A 23085-nucleotide genomic window follows, 5' to 3' on the forward strand; every position below is an offset into this window, starting at 1 on the left:
CTACATTTCTTACTGAGTTACTGTACAAGTCTGATTGCACAAAATAAATATTTTGAAACATATATTGCAAAAGAAAAATGTCAATTACAGTTACTCTGTTTTCACTGAGTGCCAACAAAATTATAGGTGTTTAAATACAAGGGGGTATGTATACTTGTTAGTGGGTGTCCAAGTCGAGGTGTGGAATCTTCCAGAAGATTTGGACCAACTGTAGCACCCCGTCTGCGTCTTCTTGTTGTTTTCTTCTTGGAAATGTTGTCATGATCACATTCTACCTGAAGTGCCTTTGCTAGTGATCCATAGAAATCATCCAATCCAGCCCACGTATTCTTTTCAATAAAACCTTGAAATAAAAAGAAGTCTGGGTTGTTTTCAAACAAAAATGAACAAAGTTAAATAATGAAATATGAACAGCGGGTTAAAACAATTAAACAATAGTATATAAGTATATTAGTGCTGTTCCAGTTTATATCACATAAATTTCATGTTTGCAGTTGTACTATTCACAACTAGTATGAAATTACAATGTTATGAAAAGGATAATTGCTACTCACCCTATAGTGTAGATGCTGAATTGCCTATAGGAGCAACAAAAAGACTGTCAGAAAGTGAGCTTTTGGCCAACAAGGGCTTTGTTGAAAATAATAATCATACGCACAAGCACTCACGCAAATGCAACTCACACACACACAACCACGGTCTCTGGCTGCTGAAGCCAGACAGTGAGCAGCAGTGCACGATGGGAGAGGTAACTGGGTCATGGGGATAAGGAAGGGCTGGGACAGGAAGGGGGAGGAATAGCTGCTTGCAGGAGCACAAAAAAGGGATGATGTGGAGAGAGGGTAGTACAGCTAGGTACAGTTCGGAGGTTAGACGGAGAAGGGGGGGCTAGCGGAAAAGGAGAGAAGTAGAAAGACGGAGGGTGCTCTGGTGGAATAGAGGGCTACATAGTGCTGGAATGGGAACTGGGAAGGGGCTAGATGGGTAGGGACGATAACTAAAGAAGGTTGAGGCCAGGAAGGTTACGAGAACATAGGATATATTGTAGGGAGCATTCCCACTTGTGCAATTCAGGAATGCTGGTGTTTGGGAAGGATCCAGATGGCACAGGCTGTGAACCAGTCACTGAAATGAAGAACGTAGTCTCGGACAGCATGCTCAGCAACAAAGTGGTCCCGCTGTTTCTTGGCCACAGTTTGTTGGTGACCATCCATGCTTACGGCTGCTTTGATTTATTGATGACATCTTTGTGATCTGGACTGAGGAAGAAGACAACCTATCCACATTACTCCAGAACATCAATACCTTCTCACCCAAGCACTTCATCTGGTCCTACTCAACTGAGCTTCCTCGATGTTGATCTCCACCTCAAAGATGACTACATCAGTACCTCTGTCCATTTCATACCTACCAACCACTACCGAGACCTCCACTTCGACAGCTGCCATCCATTCCACACCAAGAACTCCTTTCCATACAGCCCTGCCACATGTTGCATCTGTTATGATGAGCGGTCCCTCTCGAAATATACCAAGGGTCTCCCTGACGCCGTCATGAACTGTTGATTGGTTGGCTGGTTGGTTGGTTTAAAAGAGGGGGGAAGGGACCAAACTAAAAGATCATCGGTCCCTTGTTTCGAAGAAAATAATGCTACAAGGGTGAGAATGAGACCATGAGACTTACACCAGAAAACAGAATGTAAGGAAACACCACAACAACGACTGAAGGGCAACAAACACTTAAATGGACAAAAGGGGACAAGAAAACCACAAAGACACAAGAAACAGGTAGAAGAGGTTAAAAACAAGAAAGCAGATTACCATGGCTGGCTGACCATGAGGATAAAAAGAAAAAGAAAGCCACTCTGCAACACATTAAATCCTCCACCCTGAAAGCACTAGGGTGGAGGACACACTGGGACAAAGGACATGTGCTAATACTTGGAGCAAATGATAAGACTGATCCCCAAGAACAAAACATAAAACTAAAGCTGCTGTGGTTATGCCATTCCATCTCCCAAATGCGAAAAACCTTGTAGTGTAATACTGAACGCAGGTCAGTTTCAGAGAAGCCGATCTCCGTAAGCGGTTTCCGCATAGCCTGTTTGGCCACCCTGTCAGCAAGTTCATTGCCTGGGATTTCGACGTGACTTGGGGTCCAGACAAACACCACTGAACGACTGGACCATTCCAGGGCACAGATGGATTTCTGGATGGTCACTACCAAAGGATGACAAGAGTAGCACTGGTCAATAGCTTGTAGACTGCTTCAGGAGTCAGTACACAGGAGAAACGACTCTCCTGGGCATGAGCGGGTGAGTTCAAGAGCACAAGATATGGCCGCCAGCTCTGCACTGAAACTGAAAACACTGCAGCCATCTGGTAAGGAGTGCTGTTCTATATGTCCTCCATGGACATAGGCAAAGCCAACGTGACCATCAGCCATCGAAGCCATCAGTGTAAACCACTTCATGGCCCCAGTACACATCGCGAATCAAGAGGAAGTGACAACAGAGAGTCGCAGGGTTAACTGAGTCCTTAGGGCCATGTGAAAGGTCCAGGCGAAGCCGTGGCCTCGGTGTACACAAAGGAGGTGTTTGTGAATGAACCTCAAGTATATGAGGTAAAGTGAAGGACTCCCATTCGGAGAGAAGGGATCACACACGAACTGCAATTGTAAGCCCTGACCTTGGTCGCCGATGCGAGAGATGAGCCGCCGTGGGAGGGAAAAGAAGACGGTAATTCAGATGCGCAGGAGAACTACAAACATGTGCAGCGTAACTGGAGAGCAATTGCGCATGCCAAACCTGCACTGGAGGGACTCCGGCCTCCACCAGGACGCTGATCACCGGACTCGTCCTAAATGCTCCTGTCGCTAGGCCATCACCACAGTGGTGAACTGTGTTGAGTAAAAGCAACTCTGAGGGTGCTGCCGAACCATAAACCACACTCCCATAGTCAAGGCGGGATTGAAAAGGGCTCTGTAGAGCTGCAGCAGCATAGAGCGATCTGCACCCCAGTTGGTGTTGCTCAGGCAGCGGAGGGCACTGAGGTGCTGGCAGCACTTCCACTTAAGCTGACGAAGGTGAGGAAGCCAAGTCAATCAGACATCAAAAACAAGTCCTAAGAGTCAATATGTCTCCACTACAGTGAGTGGATCATCATTAAGGTAAAGTTCTGGTTCTGGATGAACGGAACGACACCGACGGAAGTGCATAACACACGACTTTGCAGCCAAAAACTGGAAACCGTGGGCTACAGCTCATGACAGCGCCTTGTGGATGGCTCCTTGTAGGCACCACTTAGCAACACTAGTACTGGTGGAGCAGTACAAAATGCAGAAGTTGTCTGCATACAGAGAAGGCAAGACCGACAGCCCTACAGCTGCTGCTAGACCATTGATGGCCACTATAAATAGAGATACACTCAATACGGAGCTGTGCGGGACCTTATTTTGCTGGATATGGGGGGGAACTATGGGAGGCACCAACTTGGACACAGAAAGTACGAAGCGACAGGAAATTTTGGATAAAAATCAGGAGCGGGCTTTGGAGACCCCATTCATATAATGTGGCAAGGATATGATGTCGCCAGGTCGTGTCATACTCACAAAAGATGGAAACCAAGTGTTGGCATCTGGAAAAGGCTGTTCAGATGGCAGACTCGAGGGACACAAGATTATCAGTGGTAGAGCGACCCTGGCAGAGGCTGCCCTGACACGGAGCCAGTAGGTCACGTGACTCCAGGACCCGACCCAACCCAACCGCTGACACATCATATGTTCCAGCAACTTACAAAGAACATTGGTGAGGCTGATGGGCCGACAGCTATCCACATCAAGCAGGTTTAAGCACCAGAATGGAGGTGCTCTCCTGTCATTGCGATGGAAAGACACCATCACACCAGATCTGGTTGAAGATGATGAGGAGATGTTGCTTGTAGTCAGATGAGAGATGTTTAATCATCTGACCGTGGATCCAATCTTGCCCAGTAGCTGTGTCAGGGCAATGTGCAAGGGCACTGAGGAGCTCCCACTCTGTAAATGGGGCATTATAGGGTTCACTGTGGCGTGTAGCGAACGAGAGGACATTCTTTTCCATCCGCCGTTTGAGGTTGCGAAAGGCTGGGGGGTAGTTCTCGGACACAGAGGCTTGATCATAGTGCTCAGCAATCGTGTTTGTGTCTATGAGGTGCTCCAGGGAAGGATGCCATTTATGCCGCTGTAGAGCTCGCTGACACTCCTTAATTGCCTCAGAGACTTCCGGAGACCACCAAGGGACCGCCTTTCACCGGGGCACCCTAAAGGGTGAGGGATCGTGTTTTCTGCCCCAGTAACGATTGTTGTAGTCATCTGCTCAACCATCACATCGATGTTACCGTGGGGGGGAGAGTCAACGGTGACCACAGAGGTGAAAGTTTCCCAGTCTGCCTTGTTTAAAGCCCATCTGGACAGGTGTCCGTGGGCCTGATGCCGGGGCAGTGACAGCAAGATGGGGAAGTGGTCACTACCACACAGGTCATCATGTGCTCTCCAGTTGATAGATGGGAGAAGTCCTGGGCTCCAAATTGATAAATCAATGGCCGAGTAACTACCATGAGCCACACTGAAATGTGTGGCATCCCCAGTATTTAAGAGGCAGAGGTCGAACTGAGACAGTAAAGTTTCGACATCTCTGCCTCAGTCAGTAAGCACGGTGCCAACCCACAAGGTGTCATAGGTGTTAAAATCTCCCAAAAATAGGAACGGTTTAGGGAGCTGAGCAATCAGTGCAGCTAATACATTCAGGGGTACTGCATCATCTGGAGGAAGATATACATTGCAGACAGTTATTTCCTACATCATCCTTATTCTGACAGCCACAGCTTCAAGAAGGATTTGAAGGGGCACAGTTTCACTACAGACTGAGTTTAGGACATAAATGCAGACTCCACCTGCCACTCGATTATAGGTGTTACAGTTCCTGTAACATCCCTTATAGCCACAGAGGGCAGGGGTTCACAATGACGGGAACCAGGTTTCCTGGAGGTTCAATGCAGAAAGCAGGTGTAAAGCTTAACAGTTGCCGTAGCTCAGTCAGGCGGTGGAAAAAACCGCTTGAATTCCACTGGAGAATGACATCATCATGAGACTGGGAAGGCATGGAACATTCAATGAGGCAGTTTACGCCTCAGGGTCACCTGCTGCCACCGACTTATTGCCTGAGCAGTCTACATCCATTGTGTCTGAGGATCTGGTGAGATCTAGGTCTTCAGTGGATGCCAGAATCTCCACCTTATGCCCAGATGCAGAGCTTGTAGGTAGCTGTGGTGTGGGTGCCACTGCAATTTACTTGGTCTTAGCGGTCTTCTTCTTGGACTTTGCTCACTGCTCCTTGGGTTTCTCTGGCTGGGAGGACTTCACTGATTCAGTCTCTGGGACTGAGGATGATCGTGAAGCCCTAAGTCATGAACCATAATTACCATCTCAACTTAGTAAAAGAAACAGATCTCTAATGTCTTCTCTCCCCAGTCACCCACCACCTCTCAAAGTCCCACTGTCCTGCCACAAAGGAGCATTCCTCTCGTGACTCAGTACCACCCAGGCCTGGAGCAACTGAATCACATTCTCCACCTGGGTTTCGACTACCTCTTGTCGTGCCCTGAAATGAGGAACGTCCTACCCACTATCCTTCCAACCAAACCTACACAATATCCTTGACCAGCCCTACATAGCCCCTGTTCCCAACCACCTGCCTCATGGCTCATATCCCTGTGATTGACCTAGATGCAAGACCTGTCCAATACGTCCTCCCACCACCACCTACTTCAGTCTGGTCACAAGCATCACTTATCCCATCAAAGGCAGGGCTCCCTGTGAAACCAGTCATGTGATCTACAAGGTGAGCTGCTACCAATGTGCTGCATTCTATGTGGGCCTGACAACCAACAAGCTGTCTGTCCACATGAATGGCCACTGACAAACTGTGGCCTAGGAACAGCTGAGCCACCCTGCTGCTGAGAACTGCACCCAACATGACGTTCTTTATTTCGGTGACTATTTCACAGCCTGTACCATCTGGATCCTTCCGACCAAAACCAGCTTTTCTGAAATGTGCAAGTGGGACCTCTCCATGAAATATATCCTACATTCCCATATTCCAGCCCTCTATTCCACCAACACATCCTCAGTCGTTTTAATTCTCTCCTTTTCCACTAACCCCCACCGAAATTGTCTAATCTCCCGACTGCACCTAGCTGACCTACCCTCTCTCCACCTGTCCCTGTATGCTCCGACAAGCAGCACTTTACCATCCCCAACCCCTACCCTGCTATCCTTCCCCTCCTTGTCCCAGTGTTGCCCTTACCCCAACCACCTGGTTGCCTCTCCCATCATGCACTGCTGCTCACAGTCTGACTTCAGCAGCAAGAGACTGTGGTCATGTGTGTGTGTGTGTGTGTGTGTGTGTGTGTGTGTGTGTGTGTTTTCTATTTTTGATAAAGGCCTTGTTGGCCAAGATTTCACTTTCTGACAGTCTTTTTGTTGTGCTTATCTGTGACTCAGCATCTCTGCTATATGGTAAGTAGCAACCATCCTGGTGAACACCAACTATCCTAGTGAGTAGCAACTGTTCTTTTCATAATATTGTTACATTCCATCCTGGATTTTCCATAGTTTAATGTGGGAAGTTAATCAGATGGGAAATAGTGCACTCAAGTTTAAATTTGTTTACAGTAAACATGATAGAGTTGATCTCTATTTATTTGTTTACATTTCTAATTTTTGCACAAGGCTAAGTACTTGAGTACATAAGTGTTATACACAGAAAATTATACAAATCTGATTTTGCTTAAGTTTGTATAAGATTATTTAATGTTAGAAGTCTCGACCAGTCAGCTTAATTTGTTTAATCTGCAAGCATAAATACAGCTGTAACAGGCCACTAATACATACAAACACGTACAGAGTGCCAAAATAAAACTAATCCACAAAATAAGACAGACACTAAACTCACCCTTGTTCATGAATAAGAGACCTGCCAAATCAAGAAAGTGCTGGAGACTGTGATATTGATGTAACAGTTGGACATTGTCACATATTTGTGCAAGTGCATCCCTCACATGCTCTGTCCCTAGTACTTTACTGTGTGATTATGTCTGGGTGAGATGAGCAGTCATGTAAGTGACCACTTGAATGTTAACACAAAATGGTGCTCACAGTAAAAGACTGCACATTCACTGTCGAGCATTATGTAAAGCACAATTCACGGGCAGTGTGTGTGGTTCCATTAGAGCTAGATAGTAAGACTGGAAGTCGTTTGGGAAACTTCCAGCAAAGTCTCCAATGCAAAACACAGTGACAAAATAGCGCAAAACAGGGTCTGTAGAGAATAAAAACTGTAACTATCCAAAGATAACCAAACATTGCCCGAGCGAAGGTCAGCCTGGAATAAAGTCTGATGAAATCTCAATGCCATTTATCTGCGCAAGTGACAATTAAGAGATTGTTGTGTCAAAACATCATCAGAAAGGAGTCGAATCTGTATCCTTACAAATTTACTGTTGTGCGTGAGTTAAAGCATCCAGATGAAATTTCATGTGACGAGTTCTGCCAGAGGTTTCTGAGTGAAGTGGGATCAGGACTTTTGGAACCTCAGTTTTTTCATTTCTTCAATTGAGACCTAGTACGGCTATATGAACTCACATAACATGCATCATTACCCATCAGAAAACCCTTATCCATACTTCGAAGAACCCTTGAATATTCTGAAGATTTGGTGTGCAAATGCTTGATGTCTGCACTGTAACAGTTTTTTCACTACAATGATAATGCTACTCAAAATGCCCAGAAACATTTTAATGTGTACATGGGTCGAGTCACAGAAGATAAACAACTGTACGGATATTTTCAGCAAGACAGAGCAAAAGCACACACTACCATGACAACTTTGTCATGAGTGCCTGTGAATTTCAGTGAGACGCTGCTACCTCCTGGCCACCTCTATCACCTGATTAGCCCCTTTGATTTTTACCTATGGGGCAAATTGGAGAGTCAGATATATTCAGATAACACACACACACACACACACACACACACACACACACACACACACACACTGAAAGAGCAATAATGGAACACTGAACACATTATTGCTGTTACACTCAGGCAGGGCTGCTGTAAGTGTCTCACAGTTTAATAAATCTAGCAGAGTGCTTCATCAATGTCAATGGTGGACATTTCCAGCATCTTCTGTGTTGGTGTGCAGGTACTGTGAATTGGGGTTTCACTGGAATGAATGTAGTGGGACAGAAGAAAGGATTTCTAGTGAGGACCTCACACAGAGATGTACGTTGTATAAAAATGACAGCAAGATTCCAGAAAAAGAGGTGAATATTTGTGCTCTTCAGGAAGACATTAAAGCTGCAACAATAGAATTAGGTAGTTGAGCTAAAGGAAAGATCTAGACTGTAATCTGTAGAGGAGGAGCCTCACTCAGCTGTAGAAGAAAGTAGTGTACAGCATACCATTAAAAAGAAATCAAGAGATGGTTGGTAACAATACTGATTAAAAAAGGAAAGGTTTTACTACATCTTCAAGAAAAACTATGATCAAGTACCAGGTCATAAGTGCTGTAAAATTTAGAGCTAGCGTTTGTCAAGTACTAGAGGATATGGAGGCACTAACTAGGGATTTGAGTGAAGCGGACCAAATACTGATACCTGGGAGAGCGGGTACAAAGTAAATACACTTCAATTATCAACATTTTAAAAGTAAATTGTTAAAGTATTCGAAACAAAGTTCCTGAACTTACTGCCCTCTAGGGAAGTTGGCACACTCAACTTATTCTCTGAACAGAGAGCTGACTGAATCCTGAAGTAGAAAGCTCTGAAATATTTAGAGAGGCATGGAATGTATATCGAAATGACAGATTAGGTGCTGAAAGAGGGGGGAGTGTTCAATGTGGTTGGCAAAAATATTATTTCTGTCAAGGTCAAAATTGAGTCTGACTGTGAATTTATCACGAGGCTTGTAACAGGTCTAGGTGAACTATAGTTCATTTTCAGGCTTCGTAATGGCCACCTGATACCACCTTGACACTTTTAAAGTCATTCGAAGAACGTCTATGTTCAATAGTGAGAAGATACCCAGATCGTGCAATATTAGTTGGAGGCATGTTTTACCTACCAAGTATTGAGACATCTATGGATTCATTGCATGTGGTCCAGACAGTCTTGATAGGTACTTTTGAACATGCTTTCTGGAAACTGCCCTGAACAACTGGTTAGAGATCCCACACACAATGGAAATATTTTAGACATTGTAATTACAAACAGGCCTACTGGCAATTTCAGTACAGCAATGGGCATTAACAATCCTGATATCACAGTGACAATGGTTACTTAAAGTTAACAGACTCATCAAGAAAGCTGGGAGAGTAATTATGCTAGAATACGCAGATAAGCAGTTGTTAGTATCCCACTTACACAATGAATGGGCATCATTTAGTTTGAATATAACAGACAAAGCGGAATTATGGGCAAAGTTTAACCAAGTAAGCTGATTATGGATGGAAAAGATCATTTGTGGTTTCATAATCAAATCTGGAAAATGCTGAGGAAGCAGAGATTTTTGCACTCTCAGTTTAAAAAAGAATGTGCCAATGTTGACAGGTAGAAAGTTCGTACGAATTTGTGCATTCATAAGAAGATTAATGTACCATCATATCTTAGCAAAAGGTCTTGCTGATAACCTGAGAAAATTCTGGGCCTACATAAAATAGCTAAGCAGGTTGAATGTTTCCATCCAGTCACTCGTTGGCCATTCTGGGGTGACAACAGAAGACAATAACAGGAAAGTTGAAGTTTTAAATTCCGCCTTTAAGAATCATTCATGACAGTACTCTACAGCATTTGGGGTCATCCAGACGTTACTCACAACCTGCCCTCACACCTCTACTTCTGCCAGTTCCTCATCCCCTGCCTTCCAAATTTCACAGAAGTTCTCCTGCAAAAGCTGCGGGAGTAGCACTCCTGGAAGAAAGGGTACTGTGAAGGCATGCCTCAGCCACAGCCTGGGGATGTTTCCGGAATGAATTTTTCACTCTGAAGGGGTATGTTCACTGATATTAAACTCCCTGGCAGATTACAACTGTGTGCTGGGCTGAGACTCGAACTCGAGACCTTTGCCTTCCATGGGCGAGTGCTCTACTGACTGAGTTACCCAACGACCCAGGACCTATCCTCACAGCTCTATTTCCACCAGTGCCCCATCCCAACTCCTACCTTCCCAACTTCACAAAAGTTCTCCTGCAAAACCTGCAGCTACAGCACTCCTAGAAGAAAGGATATTGCAGAGGCATGACTTAGCCACAGCCTGGAAGATGTTTCCGGAATGAAATTTTCACTCTGCAGCTGAGTATGTGCTGATATGAAACTTTCTGACACTTCCTGGCACACAGTTTTAATCTGGCAGGAAGTTTCACATCAATGCACACTCCACTGTAAAGTGAAAAATTCATTCTGGAAATATCCCCAAGCTGTGGCCAAGGCATGTCTCTGCAATATCCTTTCTTCCAGGAGTGCTAGTCCTGCAAGTTTCACAGGAGAACTTCAGTGAAGTTTGGAAGGTAGGAGATGGGGTACTGGCAGAAGTAGAGCTTTGAGGGTAGGCCATGAGTTGCCCTAGGGTAGCTCAGTCGGCAGAGCAGTCGCCCACGAAAGGCAAAGGTCTCTAGTTCAAGTCTCAGCCTGGCACACAGTTTTAATCTACCAGCAAGTGGAAAATTCACTCTGGAGTTGTATTGCTAATTGCATAAATCTATCTGATCTTACTTTTCTGATATGTATTTTAGGATGTTTGAAAATGGCTTCATGACTAACACTGTACAACAATGAGGATAAAAAAACCCGATTCCTCATGTAGTTTTAAAACCTGTACTGCATACATCCAAATATCACTTCAATGAAAGGGCACATCTCCAGCCGAACCATTTAGTGACCACCTGTCAGCAAGCAAACAATATGGCATACCGTTGTAGTGGTGCTATATTTGTTGCATTCTATAGGCTCTTCATGATGCAGGAGGAAACTGTGGGTTAAATGGCATCTACATCTATACCTCAACAAGCCTCCTCACGGTGTGTGGCGGAGGGTACTTTGTGTTGCAGTGTCACTTCCCCTTCCTCCTGTTCCAGTCGCCAGTGTTTTGGGGGAAGAATGATTGTTGGTAAGCCTCTGTGTGGGCTCAAATCTCTCTTTATCTTCAAGGTCTTCTTCTGAGATACACATAGAAGGAAGCTATATACTTCTCTACTCTTCTAGGAATGTATGCTCTGAGAATTTTTCAGTAAAACACACCGTGACGTGGAATGCCTCTTTTGCAGCATCTAGCACAGGAATTGGTTGACCATCTCTGCGACACTTTCGTGCTTACAAAATGAACCTGTAAAGAGAGGTGCTCATTGTCTTCAGCTCTTATGTATTTCCTATTTCAATTCTACTTAGAAAGCATCGCCCTTTTTTCACGATATCTTGCGAACCATGGATGAAGGGTATCAGACGGATGCCATATTCCTTGACTTCCGGAAAGCGTTTGACTCGGTGCCCCACTGCAGACTCCTAACTAACGTGCGAGCATATGGGAGTGGTTCCCAAATATGTGAGTGGCTCGAAGACTTCTTAAGTAATAGAAACCAGTACGTTTTCCTCGATGGTGAGTGTTCATCGGAGGTGAGGGTATCACCTGGAGTGCCCCAGGGAAGTGTGGTAGGTCCGCTGTTGTTTTCTATCTACATAAATGATCTTTTGGATAGGGTGGATAGCAATGTGCGGCTGTTTGCTGATGATGCTGTGGTGTACGGGAAGGTGTTGTCGTTGAGTGACTGTAGGAGGATACAAGATGACTTGGACAGGATTTGTGATTGGTGTAAAGAATGACAGCTAACTCTAAATATAGATAAATGTAAATTAATGCAGATGAATAGGAAAAAGAATCCCGTAATGTTTGAATACTCCATTAGTAGTGTAGCGCTTGACACAAGTCACGTCGATTAAATATTTGGGCATAACATTGCAGAGAGATATGAAGTGGGAAAAGCAAGTAATGGCAGTTGTGGGGAAGGCGGATAGTCGTCTTCAGTTCATTGGTAGAATTTTGGGAAGATGTGGTTCATCTGTAAAGGAGACCGCTTATACAACACTAATACGACCTATTCTTGAATACTGCTTGAGCGTTTGGGATCCCTATCAGGTCAGATTGAGGGAGGACATAGAAGCAATTCAGAGGCGAGCTGCTAGATTTGTTACTGGTAGGGATGTGTTACGGAAATGGTTCAGGAACTCGGGTGGGAGGCTCTAGAGGAAAGGAGGCATTCTTACCATGAATTGCTACTGAGGAAATTTAGAGAACCATCATTTGAGGCTGACTGCACTACAATTTTACTGCCGCCAACTTATATTTTGTGGAAAGACCACAAAGAGAAGATAAGAGAGATTAGGGCTCGCACAGAGGCATATAGGCAGTCATTTTTCCCTCATTCTGTTTGGGAGTGGAATAAGGAGAGAAGATATTAGTTGTGGTATGAGGTACCCTCCGCCACGCACCATATGGTGGATTGCGGAGTATGTATGTAGATGTAGATGTACTTGGTACATCTCCCGGACTGACAAGCAATATTCATGTATTGGTTGAACAAGTGTTTTGTAAGCTACCTCCTTTTTTGATGGACTAAATTTCCTGAAGATTCTTCTAATAAATCTCAGTCTGGCATCTTTCTTACTCACCTTAAATTTTATGTGGTTGTTCCACTTCAAACTGCTCTGCATGCATACTCCTAGATTTTTATGGAAGTAATTGCTTCCAGTGATTGTTCTGCAGTCGCATAGTCATACAATAATGGTTCATTCTGTCTATGTAAACACAATATGTTACATTTGTTTATGTTTAGGGTCAATTGCTACTCCCTGTTCCTAGCATCAGTCCTCTGTAAGTCTTCCTGCATTTCGCTACAATTTTCTAGGACTGCAACTTCTCTGGATACAACTGCATCATCTGCAAAAAGCCTCATTGAACTTCTAATATTACCTACTAGGTCGTTTATACATATTGTGAAAGTAATGGGTCTTATAACAGCCCCCTGGGGTACACCTGAAGTCACTTTTATGTCTACAGATTTCTCTCTGTTGAAAATGACATGCTGTGTTCTGTTCACTAGAATCTCCTGAATCCAGTCACACACAGCTGATCTGATGTTCTGCAGACTTGTATCTTGTAAGCAGTAACCATATTAAATTCCTTCTGGAAGTCAATGAATACAGCATCTACCTGTACCCTTGCGTCTAATGCTTTCTGGGTCTTGTGGATGAACAGAGTGTGTTGGGTTTCATATGATTGTTGTTTTTGAAACCCATGTTGATTGCCACAGAGCAGGTTTTCGGTCTTCACAAATGTTGTAATAGATGAGCATAAAACATGGTCCAAATTCTAAAACAGTAAGATGTCAAGAGACATAGACCTATAGTTCTGTGCATCTGTTTGACAATCCTTTTTCACAGTAGGAATGACCTGAGCTTTTTCCAATGACCAGAAACGCTTCCCTCCTCCAGAGACGTATGGTACACTGCTGCTAGAGGAGGGGCAAGTTCTTTCGCAAACTCTATGCAGAATCAAACTGGTACCCTGTTAGGTCCAGTGGCCATTCTTCTACTGAGTGGTTTCAGTTGCTTTTCTATCCCATGGTTACTTATTTCTGTATCTGTCACTTTGTCATTTGTGCGATGATTTAAACAAGAAACTACAGTGTGATCTTCCGCTGCTAAATACGAGGGCTATCCACAAAGTACATTACGTTTTCGTTTGTGTCCGTTAGGGGCGGGGCTAGCGGGGCCATCTTGGTGTCATGGCATTCCGCCAATCAGTCTGCATCCTGCCGTGCTAGTGAGAGGTTCTTGCTGTCCTCCGTTGAGTTACTGTGACAGTTTGAAATGTCAGCGTTAATTGAAAATGCCGCGAAGTGTGAAGTGCATGCTGTAATAAGGTTTCTGACTGCAAAAAACTGTACACCGATAGAAATCTATCGGCAGCTTTGTGAAGTGTATGGGGACAACATAATCACTGAAGGTGGAGTGCGTCAATGGGTCATAAAATTTAAAAATGACCGAACTAACGTTCAAGACGAAGATCGAAGTGAAAACCCAGCATAGTGACTGCCAAACTTGTCGAAAAAGTAGATGCCGCGGTCCGTGAAAACCGTAATTTCACAATAACGGAACACTCTATGAGTTTTCCACAAATTTCACGAAGTTTGTTGCACGAAATCATTACTGAAAAGCTTGGTTACCACAAGTTTTGTGCAAGATGGATACCAAAAATCTTGACAGAGATTCATAAAAATTAGCAAATGGCTGCAGCGTTAACGTTTTTGGACACTTACAAGAAAGATGGCTACTCATTACTCGATCGCATCATTACTGGTGACGAAACATGGGTTAAGCATGTGAACTGCGAGACAAAATTGCAGTCAATGCAGTGGGGGCACACAAATTCCCCCCAAAAACCCAAGAAATGCATGCAGACAATGTCGACAAGGAAGGTGATGGCGACTGTCTTTTGGGACAGAAAAGGTGTGATTTTTGTGGATTTCCTGGAAAGAGGCACTACAATAAACTCTCAAAGGTATTACCAAACTCTGCACAACCTCAGAAGAGCAATACAAAACAAGTGCAGGGGAAAGTTGGGCTCAAAGATCTTGCTGATTCACGACAACGCCCGGACCCACACGGCAAATGCCACTCGTGAAGTTCTCGAATCTTTTAAGTGGGAGTTGTTTCCTCATCCGCCGTACAGTCCCGACCTGGTACCAAGCGACTTCCACTTATTCCCAGTAATGAAGAAGTGGTTGGCTATGCAGCGTTTTGATGACGATGCACAACTTCAAGAAGAGGTAACCACGTGGTTGAAGACGCAGGCGGCCAAATTTTACGACTAAGGAATTTCCAAGCTCGTCCATCGCTATGATAAGTGTCTTAATTTAAATGGCAACTATGTAGAAAAGTAGTATTTAAGTGTGGCTTTCATCTGTATATTAAAAAAAAAATTCCAATACTTTATTTATTTTTAATTCCAAAACGTAATGTACTTTGTGGATAGCCCTCATGGTTTTGGATAAATAGTTCTAGTATTGTGACCTTTCCTAAGTCCTCCTTTGTTTCATTGCCATTATGGTCACAGAGTATCCTGACAGAAGGTTTTGATCTGTTTACTGATTTAACAGAAGAACAAAACTTCCTAGGATTTTCTGCCCCATCAACAGACAAAATTTTACTTTTAAATTCACTGAATATGTCATACATGGCTCTCCTTTTCCTAATTTTGGCTCATTTAGGTTTTGTTTGTCTGTGATTCTTTTGCTGCATTTAAATTTGCAGTGCAGATCTCTGCTTTTGTAGCAGTGCCATATACCAACTCAAGCTACAACTATCTGTTTTTCAGAATGACTGAATGGGAGTACACCACAGCTGGCGGGAGAGAGGTTCAATTTAACCACTTCACCAGTAACACAATTGGCTGTAGGGGGGCTCTGCATGACGGCACTAAACATTCATCATAAGCCCGCTCAGCAGCTGCACTTGTGATATTACTATGAATTTCAACATGCCCCAGTACCAACAGAATGATACTTCTACACCCTACTTCTCTAGAGGAAATGGTGCCCTGTATACTCTGAATATGATTCTCTGCTGGATACTTTCTCTTTGTGCTCTGCAGAGTACCCTGTGTGCGGGAGCAGATACGGAAAGTTTTTGAATGCGCAGATCTCATCTGTTTTAGAGCCTAGTGATGACTGTTCCATAAAGCTGTTTTACACATGATTTGTCTGATCTCCACACTTTTTCTCTGAGACACTTTAAGCAAGTGTGGTAGCGACGTGAGGGTGTGATCAAATATGACATCCATGAATCTGTCTGGCTGAAACTGAGAATGTGCTATTACTATACAGTACTCATGTCCAAAAACTGTGACTGTGACACACACACACACACACACACACACACACACACACACACACACATACACATACATTTGTATTCATGCAAACTGAAAAATTTGGCATTTGTGCCCAACCCTCCCATCTCTGTTTCCTGTGGAGACAACTCCAAAAGTGCCAGGTTGTCAAAGGTAGAATGGTACCTGCTAAACCCACATTTAGCAGCAATTTACCATCCACTCAGCGGCCTTTCCTGCAAAGTTTAACAGAGCAAGATTAAAGCAATTTCTTACGTAATTTCCCTGTGTTTAGGAGTGGTATCATACTGACTTCCTTCCATGAAGCTGCGATATATGGTATGTGGTTGACAAGATCAAGGAGGACTTAATTTGATTCCTCACACAGCTGATACATCATCATGCTTTGCATAGTCACCTACAACCAGGAATGGCCAGGAGAGTTACCTGATGAGAACTATGGGACCCTTATTATCAAATGGCTCAAGAGGTAGGAAATATGTTATTCATATGGTGATTTTCATCTATATGACAACAGCTACTGGCTGATGGTGGTGTGGTAAAGGTGAGATGTGATATGTGTTATTAATTAATAGTATCACACTTAGTCCACTGACCTTTCCTGTGGAGACTGTAGCTTTCTAGCACAATGGCACAGTAGTTTTCAAGTGTCTCTCCTCAAGACAGAGGCACAGTGGTCTTTTTTGTGCACGAAGTTTTTGCTGCCCCATCTGAGTTCTGAAGCTATTCCATGTTCTGTTGAATTACCACAGCAATTGATATTTGAGGGTTTTCTTCTTTCACATCTTAAACGACAGGGTAAACAGTAGTCTCTGGATTTTAGTTCCTCTGTTGGGACATTGATGTCCACAACATTGCCTTCACTATTGGACAGTAATATTGCACAGCAATTCAATGGTTTTAATCTGATTTCCTTGTCATTAGTTCACTTTTGGTTGGACTTTTCTAATTTACTTGGAGGTGGTGGAGATTATACACACAAGAACACCCACTCTTTAGATTCTTATGGCTGAATGTTATTTGCAAGGATCCTTGGCCTCTCGGCACTTGGAGAGTTCGAGAGGAAGAAGCTGCAGGTACATGTGCTCACGCCTCAGTCAGATGTTTCGGTTTGTGTTGAGTCATTAGTTTTAACAACATATTTTTTATGACATGTTGGAAAAGATGTGGTGAATGCTAGAGGCTGCATCACCTCAAAGACTTTTAGATTATCATTACACAGGGATTCTCTTTGTTGCCTTCAGATCCTGACTTTTTCTCTCCTTGAACATGGCAATCCCTGTTCAATACGGAATAATCACATAAACGATTACATAATTTAGTGGAAACATACATTTTTAATTTTCTTCATGCACATTTGATCCCCATCTGCCACACACAGCTTCACTGCTACAAATAAGAGTGTTATATCCAAACTTCTAGCGATAAAACACGTCATAGGTTTTTGTACATAGCATCTAACTTTGTGGTGTGTTTACCTAGATGTAAATCCTCAGTTAATATATGAGAACTGAGCTGAAATAAATGCCACAATTGTTTTTAATTCTTTAGGGTCAAGTTCCATTATATTGTGGCCCCTTAACTGAAATTATGTGTTTTGGACATTTCAGTTACTATAAGGTAATATCTTCTCTTTTGGACCCTAACAGCTTCAGACACTTGTAATGTAGCCATTTGACTTCTTCAAAGACTCAGCAATTGCTTTCAGACCTCTGTGAGTAAAGGAGAGAGATTATTTCAGAGGCTCCTTCCTCGGTTTGACAGCTATCAATGAATTCTGTCCAACTCTCTGTACTACAAATCTAATGATTTGTTTCCTCTGGTGCACTTCCCACTCAACTTCTCTTTGTTGGTTGAGTACTATGTCACTCCACTCTTTTCATCTAGGGTTTCATGACTGAGTGGCAAGAACTGTTCTCTTCCCAACTATGGAAATTAATGTCCCCTTAGAGAACTCTGCTTGCTAGTGTAAGCCTCAAACAGATGGGTTGTGGCACATGCCCCAGAAGTTTTCTACCTCAACAGCCATCTGCCCCATTGGTAAATAGCATATTTTAGGTTTTTTTTTTTTATACAAGTTTTTATCATCCCCACCATCTGGTCAGTTAAGCCAAGATCTTGACACTCTGACTCAAACTATGTTGCAATGTCATGCTCCTCAGTGGTTACTGAAACATACTGAGAATTTCAGGTAACGACGGACTACACTTTGATTAAAATAACTTACAGCAAATAGAGTAGTAGGAGCCAGGTGTCATCCAACCACACCCCTTTTTTGAGCTCCACTAGCTCACTACTGTTGTTAGGTAGAAACGGAGAATTGCCAGGTGAGTGGGGGAGCACCAACCACGGAGCGATTTATACTGATTGCATGAGTGCATGCATGTTTGTATTAGCTTGCAACACGACTCTCCAACACTGGAATCTGTCAATAACAATGTTATTTTATTCGAGCTGTAGTGCTGCTGGAAAGCTCCCAACACCAGCACCCTGGGATCATAGTGGATACCTCCTTAACACTCTAAAAGTTATGTAACTTCTCTGACATTTCTGTTGATGGACCTAAACAAGAGACCTCTCTATAACCTGTTGTCACTTTCAACCGATAGCATTATTTTAACGGGTTTCTCATCACATAGGAGGCATAGGGTCAACATGGAAAACCACATCTGTCCTAACAAGGAATTTGTCCAATCCGACATGTCAAAACCTGTCCTGAAATTTACAGAGAGAATACACCAAAAGAAACACAAAGTCAAAATTTTAGCTACTGAGGCATACTGTGAGTAGATATAAGGTTGAAATTTGCCAAATTCCTAGCTCATCAGGTGGCTGGAGAATTGTGCACCGCTGCCATACCTACAGCATATAGCACATGCACAACACGGTGGGCAGCACATTAGTAAACAGATAACATGGCAAACAGCAATCTTAATTTGTAAAGCAAATTTCAGCTTCCACTGATTGTTTCTTTGACACGACTGTTCACGGTTAATTTTCACTCAAATTTTCAACTAATTTAAGATCCATAAAGTTTAGCAGTAGCCTTTGTGGTATCACTAGGAGATAAAACTGAATTAATTTTCTTTGTTAGTTCTTGGCATACGATTAATAATAGCATCTGTCTTTGTACAGATTCCAGAGTTTCACATTTGTGTGGAATCCAATTAATGTTTTCAGCTTTGCAAAAACAAAATATGAAGAACGTAGTATGCAATTGAAATCACATATTTCTCCTAAAGACCTACAAGTGTGTTATTTATTAGTTAATTTCTTGGACATTCATTTCAATGATGTAGATGTTTCATTAAAAGTTCTGAAAACATTTGATGAAATTGTAAATAATGATGACAATTCTGTGAATGGTGGTTTGAACAATTGTTGTGCTAATTAAAGTACAGAACAAAAACAGAGTACCTTCCAAGCCCAATGAAAACATGTACAGTAATAGCTTTCAGTGACAAAGAAAATGCTGTAAATTTTTTGGTTGAAGAATGAGGGGGGAAAACACAAACTTAAGCAGTTGCAAAGCCGGTTTCATTTTATGAACTCTGAACATGAATTATGTAAATGGAAGAATGATTTACATAAAGTATGAAATATGCACCAAAATGAAACTCATGAAGTGTGAAAGAAAAATTATTTGAAAGATTTAGAACTGCTCATGAGAATCAGTGCACTGTTACCACGGGAGATCTATGAGACTGGTTGCTCTGAATTGCAAGTGAGATGAAAAGTACTGATTTCCAGACTTCTCTGACCTGATTAAATAGATTCAGGAAATTATACTGGAAAGGAAGTTGCAAAATTACGAAGTTTACAAGAAGAAAATGTGTACAGAAGATGTTATTAATAGGTAATACTACAGAGAAATTTGTAGCTCTTATTATCACCTTAAAGCTGTGTATAAAGCCAGACAGTCAGGTTTCATGGATTAGTGTTTCTGCAACATATCTCTGCCTTCAGGAACATCAAGGAAAATTAGGAGAAAATTTAAAATAAAATAAAATAAAAAATACAACGAAAGTCTTGTAACTGACATAGCAAAATCTGGAAAAATAGGAAAGACTAATTCATTGCTTTTGTTGGACTCTTCACCTGGACATAATGACACCTCCATCTTTAGAAGGACAATAAAAAGACTGTTAGTATAATTCATTTCCACCGAGAATTAATACTGTGATTCAGACTCTAAACAAAAAATTTCAACAGTTTAAAGCATTTTTCAGATAATTGCTGGTCAACATAATTTCTGATAGCTCTTTGCCATTTCAGGTTTATCAGCAGAACAGTTTGTTAATCTGTCATTTCTGCAGAATCAGTTTGCATTACCACATTTTATGAATTTGAAGTGATTACTGTGAAGTACCGGAATGCATACATTTTTCTTTTATCAGGTGTGCCTGGTGCAAGGAAAATGTTACTTTTCCTCATCCAATACACACAAACAAGGAACTGCTTCATTGTTACCACAATACACATTATTCAAAAATTATCATAAGAACTGTGCTACAGAAAATATTACAAAATTCAAGTCCCGACTGATGGGAGTCATCCGTAATGTAACATTATACACTGCCTCGATTTTCTTTCCTCTGTTAGTCACTTGCATAACAATTACATCTGCAACAGTCTAGCTGTTGCTATGAACTCCAAATTATTCAACAAATTAGTAATATGAGAAATTTCTGGTATGGTTTAAGTGCTTAAAATTCACTTTGTGGTATGCGGTGCTATTTGCTCTTGTCATGGCTATGTTGGCTTATTCGCCGATTCAAGCACTAAGCAGGAAGGGCTGTACAAACCGCTGTCATAAGCAGTTCTTCATGCAGAAAAGAATGAGTAACTTTCAACATTTTTCAAAAATACTTGCCTTAGCAGTTAAAATTTTGACAGTGCATTTCCTTACATGTATTTTATCTGCAAGAAAAATTTCAGGGTAGGTTTAGACATGAGGGTAGGTATTTAGACATGTTGGATTGGACCATTTTCTTGTATCTGTCATAAAAACCTTAACCTGCACATACAAAACGTGAATTTAGCAGCTGAAATACTGAAGATTTTGTACTTTGCTTCCTTGTGCACTGCTCCAAATTGTTTACATTCTCCACCTTACTCACTCCCACGAAGTTTTGGGACTGCAGCTGGATGACGCTGACAGCTTGCCCGAATATTTTAGCCACCCTCAAGTGAGTGTTTTAGACTGGAGATTGCTAGTGCATGTCATTAACTTTATATCAAAAACTGGTGCAGAGACAGCTGTGCACAGGCAGCTGCCACACAAGTGCCCTCTGTCAAGTTTAGCACCCTCTTTGTATATTGCTCCATCTATGGCATGAGACGTGGGACCCATTCATTTCTTTAGTGTCTTCAGAAATTAAACATTTTATGCCTGATGACACATCTAGTGACAATTTTATTACTTTGATATCTGAATTAACTCTGTGAGCCTACAGCCTGACAGAGGATGTAGTAACACTGTTCACGTTACGTCGCACTTCACTTAGCGTAGACCGGGACTGTGTCCTAGGCATGCCCGATGTTGACTGACAGCGCACGGCCTGTCCTGCCGGAGTTGTTGTTGTTGTTCTTCTTGTTTCGCCGGCAGAGGTCGTGTCCGAATTCTCGCGTGCCCTCTGGTGGACGGGACTCTACTGGCGGCAACTACCGTCCGTGACGCGCCGTGCCAATGTGCGCCTCCCGCGATCTTTCTGGTGGCTACTACACTCCTCCTCCTTCGGGGGGTGAAGCCACTGTGATCCACTGCGTCGGAAGGTGGAGCGTCGGGCAGGAGCGATGACCTCCACATCCATTGGATGGCCGGAGTCGAGGGGATCTGCCAACCCTCGAGCTGGAACCTTCGAATACGGCTGGAGGTGACCCACACGAAGAGGCCCCCGTCGTCCCACAACCGGAGCCCGGGACAGCACGGGCGACAAGCTGTCGAAGTCTGGATCCTGTTCCACCTCAGGAGGGGCAAGACCCAGTGGCGGGGACGAAGGGGAAGGGACGACCACAGGGGAACTAGCCCCCTGCGAAACCGGGCCGGCTAGGGGGGCCGGCTCTCGCTGGGGCATCTCGAATGACGGCGATGCCGGTGCTGGAGCCACTGGAGGCTGCCAAGGCTGAGAACCATCGCAGTGTGGCAGAGTCACAGTGGGGAGAGGAGGTAACGTCCCCTGTGAAACCAATACAGGTGCCGGCAATGGGGAAGCCGGTGTCCGAGAGGTCGGAGGGTGGGTGCCCGAACGTGGACAGAGCTGATTTTGGTGACGACGTACCACCCGGTCCCCCGCCTGCAAGGTATAGAGCCGGCGGCCATGGCGGTGCAGGACCACCGCCGGTATCCAATGTGGATTGCGACCAAACCCACGGGCCCAGACTGACATACACAGTGGAAAGCCAGGTACTCCGTTTTCTGAAGACTGGCGAGGACCAGGCTGGAGGAGGTGCAGCAGAGTCCTAGGTTGACGCCCATGGAGGAGCTCTGCGGGGCTGCGGTCTCCCATTGGTGTGGTCCGGTATGCCGTCAAGAAAAACGTCAATGCTTCCTCTGCAGGAAATTCGTGCACATACTTTTTCATCTGCGTCTTAAAGGTGCGCACCATGCGCTCAGCTTCCCCATTCGATTGTGGGTGGAAGGGGGGAGAGCAAACATGCCGAATACCGAAGCGCCTACAAAAATCCTGGAAGGTCTGCGAAAGAAACTGCGGTCCATTGTCCGAGACCAGGGTGATTGGCAGACCTTCCACAGAAAAGATTTTTGCTAGTGCCTGGATTGCGACTTCTGAAGTGGTTGAGGAGCAGCGAACCACATATGGGAATCGGGAATAAGCATCAATGACAATGAGCCAAAAGCCATTGAGAAACGGGCCCGCAAAATCGATGTGAACACGTTCCCACGCCTGGGTTGCCGGCGGCCATGAAGAGAACGCTGCCCTGGGAGATGCTTGTTGGCTCGCACACTGGGAACAGGCGGCCACCAAGTGCTCAATTTCTCTGTCAATACCGGGCCAGTACACATGTCTGCGAGCCAAGGTTTTAGTACGGGAAACACCCCAGTGCCCCGCATGTAATAACTTGAGG

At 43.6% G+C, this 23085-nt stretch overlaps 1 protein-coding gene across 3 annotated transcripts in view; it reads right to left on the reverse strand.

Moving 5' to 3' along the window:
* Positions 1 to 23085, reverse strand: part of LOC126184803 (protein Aster-B-like) — a 243951-nt gene that overhangs the window by 10836 nt on the left and 210030 nt on the right. For all 3 annotated transcript variants that reach the window (XM_049927391.1, XM_049927390.1, XM_049927389.1), the window contains one exon: positions 155 to 343. In XM_049927391.1, the coding sequence (XP_049783348.1) occupies positions 155 to 343 (189 nt within the window). The remainder of the gene's footprint in view (positions 1 to 154; positions 344 to 23085) is intronic.

This window comes from Schistocerca cancellata, chromosome 4, assembly GCF_023864275.1.
Source record: "Schistocerca cancellata isolate TAMUIC-IGC-003103 chromosome 4, iqSchCanc2.1, whole genome shotgun sequence".
NCBI lineage: Eukaryota > Metazoa > Arthropoda > Insecta > Orthoptera > Acrididae > Schistocerca > Schistocerca cancellata.